At 37.3% G+C, this 10,229-nt stretch overlaps 1 protein-coding gene across 43 annotated transcripts in view; it reads left to right on the forward strand.

Moving 5' to 3' along the window:
- The window catches only part of Pbrm1 (polybromo 1), a 109,335-nt gene that overhangs the window by 69,882 nt on the left and 29,224 nt on the right, over positions 1-10,229 (forward strand). For 40 of the 43 annotated variants that reach the window (XM_031361834.1, XM_031361818.1, XM_031361815.1 and 37 more), the window contains 5 exons: positions 735-920; positions 2,223-2,380; positions 2,900-3,163; positions 5,636-5,781; positions 7,410-7,567. In XM_031361834.1, the coding sequence (XP_031217694.1) occupies positions 735-920; positions 2,223-2,380; positions 2,900-3,163; positions 5,636-5,781; positions 7,410-7,567 (912 nt within the window). The remainder of the gene's footprint in view (positions 1-734; positions 921-2,222; positions 2,381-2,899; positions 3,164-5,635; positions 5,782-7,409; positions 7,568-10,229) is intronic. The other 3 variants (XM_031361837.1, XM_031361805.1, XM_031361830.1) reach the window with 1 other exon arrangement.

Below are 10,229 nucleotides of genomic sequence, written 5' to 3' on the forward strand. Positions count from 1 at the left end.
GAAAGAAAGAAAGAAAGAAAATGTTTATGGTATTTTATAAACACATGGTTTACCATTATAGGTCATACATGCTTATTTCTAAAATCACTAAATTTAATATAGTCAGTTAATAATTTAGAAGAAATAATTTAGAAACATCAGTATGGAAAAGAGGTATATCACATTTTCTATAGGGCTATGTGATTTATTCTGAATTCTTGAAAATTAGTGTGTAAGTGTACATTATTAAGGTGGTTAGCTTTGTTCTGTAGAATGGTTGCTTAAATTAATGTCAGTTTGTTTTCATTCAGAAAGACCATATTGAGGCTAGCTATAATGGTGAACACATATAATCCCAGCTACTTGGGAGGCTGAGGCAGGACTAGAGCACTTGAGCCTGTGAATTCAAGAACTAGACAACTTAGATGCTCCCCCATCTCAAAATTCCAAATACAGTTAGAGGTAAAGACTATTGAGAATATGCTGATGGTACTGTTTTTCCTGATTCCTCTCTGAATGCCACACAGAGTGGCCAGCTGTGGTGGTTTATCCCTACAGTCCCAGCAGCTAATGCAAGAGGACCCCAAGTTTGAGGCTAGTTTGGACTACGTAGAGAAACCCTGTTTCAAAAGAGGGAGAGGGAGAGGGAGGGAAGAGACTGGATTAAATGTATTAGTGTGATGTGTAGTTTGAATGTTTTCTGACAACCACAGTCTTTTACTGAGTGTCTTTTATTTACTTATTTTTAACCTAAGAAGCTGAAAAAAGTGAAGATTCCTCAGGTACTACAGGCCTCTCAGGCTTACATCGTACATACAGCCAGGACTGCAGCTTTAAGAACAGCATGTATCATGTTGGAGATTATGTCTATGTTGAACCTGCAGAGGCCAATCTACAACCACATATAGTGTGTATTGAAAGACTATGGGAGGATTCAGCTGGTAAGTGTGATTTAAATTGAAGGACAGATGCTAGAAAGATGGCTCAGTGGCTAAGAGCACTTGCTGCTCTTGCCAAAGTCCTGGCTTCAGTTCGCAGTTCCTACATCATGGCTCACAACTATCCCTAACTCTAGTTCCAGGTGATCTGATGCCATCACATGGTACACACATGATGCACGTACATACTTACAGGCAAATCCCTCATACATGTACATTGGGTTTTTGTTTGTTTTTAAAGAATTATTTATTTTATATTAGTATACTGTTGCATAGGATCCCATTACAGATGGTTGTGAGCCACCATGTGGTTACTAGGAATTGAACTCAGGACCTCTGGAAGAGCAGCCACTGCTTTTACCTATTGAGCCATCTCTCCAGCCCCACATGTACATTTGTTTTTTAATCTTAAAAAAGGGGGTAGGAGAGCAAATTTCTTTTTCCTTGACCATCAGGAAGAAAATTTTTTAACTCATATTTAAGCCTTTTAACAATAGATACATCAATAAATTTACTGTTCAGTGTATCAATAAATATAATTAACCACCCAACCATGCAAACATGTGATGTAGCATTGTTGGGCAGTGTCACAATTGAGTCAGCAATTTAACTTCTTAATGTAGAAAGAGTCAATTATTCAGTAATACGTAGAGCCAAACTGTAGAATGGCAAAGATTCAGAAGATCAATAGCCTCATTTTTTTAATCTAGCAAATTTTTTCCAATACATAACTGAGCTTAGAACTTACTGTCAAAAAGCCTTCCTTTAAAAAATGCTTGTAAGCTGGTTTGGGGACACAAACCTGCCATCCCAAGCTTGAGGCCAGTCTAGGCTACAGTGAAACCTGTCTCAGCAGAAAACTAAATAAAATGTATAAAACAAACAAACAAACAAAAAAAAAACCAGTTGCCTCTGAAACAGCAAGAATGAAGCCAACAACAGTTCTAGTGTGTTGTAGGCAATCTAAGCTGCCAGTCAGGTGGAGTGCTTTTGAATTCTATCATCTTTTTGCTAAAAATGTCCTTCCCTATCCCTGCATGCTCAGTGAAGTACAGAGTGTTTATTGACCCAAGTAGCCCTTCTGAACTCCCCCTCTCTGTTTCGTGTCTCTGAAGGGTGAAATGACCTTTCTAGGCCTCTTTGTGCTTCCTTGTTTTAAAATATTTCCACTAAAATAATTCTATTAAGAAATTTTCATCTAAAACCAGTGTTTAAGCCTTGACATAATGGTTTGCTAAAATACTTTCTAGTTCTGCCAAGAATATGTGATTTCTGTTAATAATATTTTTTTTCTCTGTTTTTGAGGTGAAAAATGGTTGTACGGCTGTTGGTTTTATCGGCCAAACGAAACATTCCATTTGGCTACCCGAAAATTTCTAGAAAAAGAAGTTTTTAAGAGTGACTATTACAATAAAGTTCCTGTTAGTAAAATTCTAGGCAAATGTGTAGTCATGTTTGTCAAGGTAAGAAACTCATTCATTCCAATGATGTCATTCCCTGGAAATATATTTTAAAAACATAAAAATCTGTATTTATAAAATTAGAAAGTGTTTCAGACATTATTCTGTGTCTATATATAAGAAATTAACATGAATATACTTAAGAGAGACTGTTTGCTGCGTGTAGTTTATCTATATATAAACATATTAACATTTTTATGTTCTAGACTAATTTCTAAGGATGATATTTTCTGAAAGCCAATCATTACCAAATACCAGTTTTGCTTTTAGATAATAAAATGTATTATCTGTCAAGACATTTTAACTATAGAAAGTAATATGTTTTCAAAGGGCAGTTGACAGATAAAATTTATAATTAAAGAGAATATAGCCAAGGAAATAGCCCCACTATCTGGCCATTTACTCTTTATTGTCAGAAAGTCTTTTTATAGTTCAATGTTAGGTTGATTAACATTTGTTTTTTATTTTTGAGTTAATTTTCAAAAAATTTACTTATTTGTATTATTATTATTCCTATCCCAGGAATACTTTAAATTATGTCCAGAAAACTTTCGCGATGAGGATGTTTTTGTCTGTGAATCAAGGTATTCTGCCAAAACCAAATCTTTTAAGAAAATTAAACTGTGGACCATGCCCATCAGTTCAGTTAGATTTGTCCCTCGGGATGTGCCCTTGCCTGTGGTTCGAGTGGCCTCTGTATTTGCAAATGCAGATAAAGGGGATGATGAGAAGAATACAGACAACTCAGATGACAATCGAGCTGAAGAAAATTTTAACTTGGAAAAGGTATGTGGGTAGTAGCCACCTAGAAAAGAATTTTAACTGTAAAATATCTATTCCAGAAAGTAAATTAATGTATTCAAACTCAAAAAAAAAAAAAAAACAAGTTGAGGGTATAAAACCTTAGTCAAACAAAGTGGAAGAACCTAAGGGAAAAGAAGAAGAAAAAATTTAATTTAAAATAGTATTTAAAAGTAAATTGAGGATGGAGGATAAAGAAATGGCTTAGCAGCACTGGCTACTCTTCTGTAGGCCCCAGATTTGATCCCAGCACTCACACGGAGTATAACTGTAATTCTAATTCTAGGCAGTCTGACTTCTACAGGCACCAGGCACACACTTGGTGTACAGACATACATACATGTAGGCAAAATACTCATAAACAAGTAAATCAAGGAGACCAGTGAGTACTGAGTAGGTGAATTCTTTTTAACTCTTTGTATGATTACTATAAGTAAAAGCTGTTTAACTTGGGCATGGTGGCACATGCCTTTAATCCCAGGTATCAGAGGCAGATGGATCTGAGTTTAACAGCCTGGTCTGCAGAGCGAGTTCTAGGACAGCCAGAGCTACAGAGAAACCCTGTCTCAAAAAAATAGCTGTTTAAACTATTTGATAGCGTAGAGACGAAAACCATTCTTAGTTCATTGTGTAAAGTCAGAGCAAACTGTATTCCACATCCTACAAAATTCAACAGAAGACTACCCCTATCTTAAGGATGAATATCAATATAAAAATTAAAGAAATGGTCTGATCTCGTATCGTTTTCGTTTTGTTTCGTTTTCCAAGACAGAGTTTCTCTGTGTATCCTTGGCTATCCTGGAACTTGCTGTATAGACCAGGCTGGCCTTGAACTCACAGAGATCTTCCTGCCTCCACCTCCTGAGTGCTGGGATCAAAACGTGGCTACCACTGCCTGTCTGAGGAAATGTTATTTTTATAAGTGATGCACCATTTTAAAACATGATCAAGGAAGGAAATGTTCCACTTAGAAGGGCAAGGATTATTCAGAATAAACTTTATATTTCATTCAATTACTAGTTTGTTTTTTTTTTTTAAATAACATTTCTACGTCACTTATACTTTCCAACAACCCCATCCGAGAGGCCCACAAGAAATCAGGTCATTTGCCCTATATCACCTGCAGCTAGTAGGTGACAGATTTAGTAATTTAGTCAAAGCCAGAATGTATCATGTTTATATCACAGAACTATATTTTTTTTTGCCATGGTAGAATTAATAAAAATAATAAAATGCAAAACCTATCAGTTGTTAACCTTAAGAAATAAAAGCAGTATAGTAGAGACCAGGAAAAAGTTCCAAGCTAGTATTTAGCCTTCCTTTCTCTCTTAGGGTAGTAGGTAAGAAGCCAGCATAGGAGAATATTGTACTTTTTGGTAACAGAAAGAGGCAGACTTCTATCCTGGACTCTCCTCCTTTCTGCTTTTCTTTCAAAGTGTGGGTCTCCTCAGCTAGCGCCTCCTATACCCCCATTCTGTGCTCATCGGCCCTCCCAGGAATGTAGGACAGGTCTATGAATAATAAGCTTCAGGCAGACATTCCAAAGAGGCCTCAACCCTGTCACTCTGTCATGTCTCCTGGAGTTTATCTACTCTAGCATTCCTCTTTCCTGTTTAGTCTAGAGGTGATTGCTATGTGCTTCTGTGGTGTGAGAAACTAATCCTTACACTCATTCCTGTTGTGCTAAGGGTAGCTTTTCCTGGGGGGTCTCACTAGAGTTAGTCAGATTAGGACAGAAACCACAGAGAGACTCAGTATCACAAAAGCAAGTTAAAAGCAAACTTGTTATATTTCTGAATCCCGCAGAGATCAGAAAGGAATATTACTTTCCAGAGTGGGAGATAAATGAGCTATGTCATTAGAAGAGATTGAATAAGCTTAAATTTTGTATTAGGAAAAAGCTAATCCTAATGACACATGCTTATGATCTCAGGGTTTTAGAAGATTGAAGCAAGAAAATAAAAGCTCAGGATCTGCTTGAACTATAGAATGAGTTCAAGGCCAATTTAGTGAGACCCGGGTTTAAAAAATAGATAAAGGGTTTGAGATATCAGTACTTGCCTAGCACACACACAGTCCTAGATTCTATCCCTACTACCACAAAGGGAAGGAAGACATTCTGTAATGTTAAATACAGTAAAGAGGGATATTATAATTTGTTCCTTATACTGTATGAATGTGTATGAATTTGTCCACTTTGAAATGAATTCTAATAAGTTCTTTCCAGTACTTTATTCTGAAAAGATCAATTCCATCGGAATGAGAAGGGGGGTATAAAGTTTTCTTAGAGTAACATTTTATGAATATTATAAATTTGAAATTAATATAATACCTGATTATGATTTTGATTTTAACAATTTAATGTTTGGTTTCTCAACTTTCATGAAAACTTACTTATAGGTGTTTCTTATGCTTCTTGCTAGTTTTCTGCCTTTATTTACCAGTTCCTCTCCACAGGAAAAAGAAGATGTTCCTGTGGAGATGTCCAATGGTGAACCAGGTTGCCACTACTTTGAGCAGCTTCGGTACAATGACATGTGGCTGAAGGTTGGCGATTGTGTCTTCATTAAATCCCATGGGTTGGTGCGCCCTCGTGTGGGCAGGTGAGTTAGGAAAGATGAGGCTGGATCTAAGATTTGAGACTTAGTATTCCACACACACAGAATGAAGACAGAAGTCCCTCCCCTGACAACTTCTCAAGCTTCCTCATACCATATTTTTCCTGCTCCTACTTCTGTGGCAAGTAGAAGAGCGCACATGTGTGTATAATCCCAGCAATTGGAAAACTAGGAAGGAAGAGCAAGGGTTCCAGACCAGAGCCTGTCCCAAAACAAACACTCAAAGATTGAAAGATAATTCTACTTCAGTAGAGCTTTATTCAAATGGGAAAATAGACAACAGGCATCTTGGATAAGTAAAGTTGTATCTTCAATTCTGAGACATACTGTTGAAGTTAGAGCTCATAAGGTGCTTACTTAGAACAGAGAGAATGGTTTGAATAGATTTTACAAAGAATCTGGCAATTGGGCTAATGTGAAGAAATGTAAAAATTGTGACTATCAGGCAAAGCATTCCAAGCAGAATTAATAGCCAGTATAAATGCCTGAGAGATAAGTACATCACTCTTAAACCTGCAATTTACTATCAGCAGAGTGAACCTTGTAAAAGGTGGTAGATGGGGGTAATGGGCAATATGCAAATCATGTAAGGCTTCAGAAACCATGAGGGCACTTGAAGTTTTATAGAGTTAACAAAAATGTCTTTGTTAGTGTTTCAAGCAGAGAGGTAACATTTGACTTCTGATCTAATAGGATTGCTCTGCTCTCTCCTTATTGAGAAGAAACTATAAAGGGTCCAGGAGTACTCTAGCAGAGCAAGGAGATCTGCTAGAAGGCTATTGTGATAAGCCAAGCAAAAAAAAAAAAGTTGGTCTCTTTAGTGTAGCTAATTACAAATAGTAGTATTTAGGAGATGAGGCTAATAACATTCTTAGTAAATAAAGTAGAGTTCAAGGGGAGAGCCTTCCAGGATGACTCCTAGAAGTTGGTTTAGGAAACTGGAAGGTTGGATTTATTATTCACTGAAATGAGATGTTGCTTTATGTCTGGAACCCTGAAAATGTGGAACAGTAATACTGATTTTAAATTGATAAATAGGACAGTACAACATCCCAACAGGAATGTGCTTTAATGCTGGATCTTGCACAAAGATCTGTGAACCTCTATTTTGAGGAATGTTTGCCAAATCCAGTGACAAATGTTTAGTTGTTTCCATCTTGAACATCTCAGGAAGAAAACCTGGAACTAAATAAAATGATCTAGTTACATACGTTGATACTATGTTAAAGATTTTTTTTCCCCAGAGTGGCCAAATGTCCTTTTCTCTTTTTCAGAGTGTCTTCTCTGAAAGGTACCTTAAAGGGTGAGGAGAGTCCATGAAATTCCTCTAAATGCTATATGCTGCTTCATTTTAGGGATCTGGGGAGATGGCTCAGTGATTAAGAGCACTGGCTGCTTTTTTAGAGGTTCTGAGTTCAATTCTCAGCACCCACATGGTGGCTTACAAACATTTATAAAGGATCTGATTCCCTCTTCTGATGTGCAGGTGTATGTGCAGCAGAGCACTCAAATTTAAACAAACAAACATTTTAGCTAGTGGAGTTTTTATTAGATAATCATTCAAAATTGAAATTATTTTAATTTAATTTCTCTATCTTCCCCCACCCCTAAAGAATTGAAAAAGTTTGGGTCCGAGATGGAGCTGCATATTTTTATGGTCCTATCTTCATTCACCCAGAAGAAACAGAACATGAGCCCACAAAAATGTTCTACAAAAAAGAAGTGTTTCTGAGTAATCTGGAGGAGACCTGCCCCATGAGTTGTATTCTGGGTAGGTATTTGTCCTTTTTCATCACAGTTGTTCTATAAAACTTGGATTAAGTACTACTGCTATGCAGGGCACACTTCCAGATAGTGGGTGTATAGCAGCATAAAAATATCAAAAGCCTTTGCTTTCATAAAGACATTGGGGCAAAGCTTGTGGAGTCAGTCAATAAATAACAGAGAACACCAGGTGGTAATTAGAGTTTTAAATGAAAATAAAACAAAGAAGATTGACAATAATGTTGAAGTAAAGTCATATGATCAGCCAAAATGGACCCTTGAAAATAAAAGAAAATTATTTGAGGCTATGTTGTAGGAACAGCAAAAGAGTTATCTTAGATTATCTGTTCTTGTTTGGAATCTCAAAGGGTTGGATGGCTAGAGGAAGGCAAGGGATGTGGTGTAAAGAATGAGGCCTTTCTGGATACTCAGACATAGTAAATCTTGTAGACAATGATTGGGCCTGAAAGGAAATCATAGCGGGGTTGAGCAGAGCTGTGAGGTGAGGTACGTCGTGGCTGCTGTGTGAACAGTGTAATAAGAGTAAGGTAGGAAATAGGGCAATGGCCTTATTGTTCAGTTTCTGTTAGACCTTTTTTAAAAAAGAATTATTTACTTATTTTATTATATGAATACACTGTAGCTATTTTCAGACACACCAGAAGAAGGGATCAAATCCCATTACAGATGGTTGTGAGCCACCATGTGGTTGCTGGAAATTGAACTCAGGACCTCTGGAATAGCAATCAGTGCTCTTAATGGCAGAGCCCTCTCTCCAACCCTCTGTTAGATTTTTTTTTTTTTAACTTATTTATTTATTATAAATAAGCACACTGTAGCTGTCTTCAGACACACCATAAGAGGGCATCAGATCTCATTAAGGATGGTTGTGAGTTACCATGTGGTTGCTGGGATTTGAACTCGGGGCCTTTGCAAGAGCAGTCAAGAGTTCTTAACTGCTGAGATATCTCACCAGCCCTGCTCTGTTAGATTCTTAAACTTGATCATTTTACTGTCTCCATTCCAACATAATGTCTTGGTTTCTCTTTGGTTATCTACCAAGTATTTCCAGTGGTATTCTGTTTCTAAGATCTAATTGTATGCATCATCATATACTAACAATGTTGCTAGCTGTTATGTTTCTCCAAGCCCTGAGAGCCAGATCATACACTAGCCACACTACATCCCTTGAGATGGCTTCCTAAAAGATTACTAGCTACTGGCTTTTCATTGGTGGGTTGGTGTTTTGCAAGTCCCCTACCAACACACCAAGTTAGAGCTTGAACCCCAGGGCTTTGTATATGCTAAGTGCACACTCTTATCATCCATCTTCCAAGCTACATTCAGTCCCGCAGATTGTTGATGCTTTTAAAGAGGCCACCTTAGCTGGGTGGTGGAGGCGCACGCCTTTAATCCAAGCACTTGGAAGGCAGAGGCAGGCGGATTTCTGAGTTTGAGGCCAGCCTGGTCTACAGAGTGAGTTCCAGGATAGCCAAGAATACACAGAGAAACCCTGTCTCAAAAAACCAAAAAAAAAAAAAAAGAGGCTACCTTAGATCACAACCAAAGAAAAACTTGCAGATTCAAACATATATTAGTCTTTATTCGGTGATGTTGCTCATAATTATTTTCAGGATTAGATACAGCAAACTGCTTAGTAATTCAGCACATTTTCAACTTTCTACCACAGGGAAGGTGAACTAAGAACAGTAAAGTCATTAAACTCTTGCCTTTCTGTAGCAGAAAATATCTTCCTTTTAAATTCTGATCCAGACTAAAGTGATACCCAAACTTACATCCTAGTGTAAACCCAGCAAGGAGATTAAAATGAAGTATAATGAAGGTGAGACTGAAATTTCATTGTGTTAGGGCAGCTATTTAATTTGTTGGGTTAATTTTTATTTAATTTTAGGTTTTATACAACTTTTCAAATGTAAAAACCTTTTATTCTTTTAAAAAGAAAAAGCCATGTAGAAAGCCATGGTCCCTGACTAGAACCCAAAGAACATTGATTCTAATACTATATTTATAGGACCTTAGAAGACTCTCAAGAAGTTAGCTCATCACAAAATAATATAGAGTGCTTCAGGAATTGAGTGATACCAAAAGAATCTTAGAAAAAAATAACTATGATATAAATGTCCCAGTGTTTTTAGTTTATTTGTTTTTGTTTTTGGATGGTTGTAGTTATGACTATCCTAGAACTCACTATATAGACCAGGCTGGCCTCAAACTCTCAGAGATCTGCCTCTCATGTGTACACCACAATGCCTGGCTCAGACTCTTTTTCAAAAAGAGACAATGTCTCACAATGCAACCCTGACTGGTCTGGAGTTCAATATGTAGACCAGGCTGGCCTGAAACTTAGATCTACTGGCCCAGCCTCCAAGTGCTGAGTTTAAAATCATGTGGTGTTATATCCAGTTCCACTTTCTTTTTACTATTTATTTTTAAGGTATGTGTGTATTTTCCTTGCATACATGTCTGTGTACCATGTGTGATGTCCAAGGAGGCAAGAAGAGGGCATTGGATCTTCTGGAACTATAGTCACAGATGATTATAAGCTATCACATAGGGGCTAGGAATCAAACCTCGGTCCTCTGCAGGATAGCAGCCAGTGCTTTTACTGCTGGGCTATCACCACTACCACCCCAGACTCATTCTTTTTT

Source organism: Mastomys coucha, unplaced genomic scaffold (assembly GCF_008632895.1).
Source record: "Mastomys coucha isolate ucsf_1 unplaced genomic scaffold, UCSF_Mcou_1 pScaffold9, whole genome shotgun sequence".
Taxonomy (NCBI): domain Eukaryota; kingdom Metazoa; phylum Chordata; class Mammalia; order Rodentia; family Muridae; genus Mastomys; species Mastomys coucha.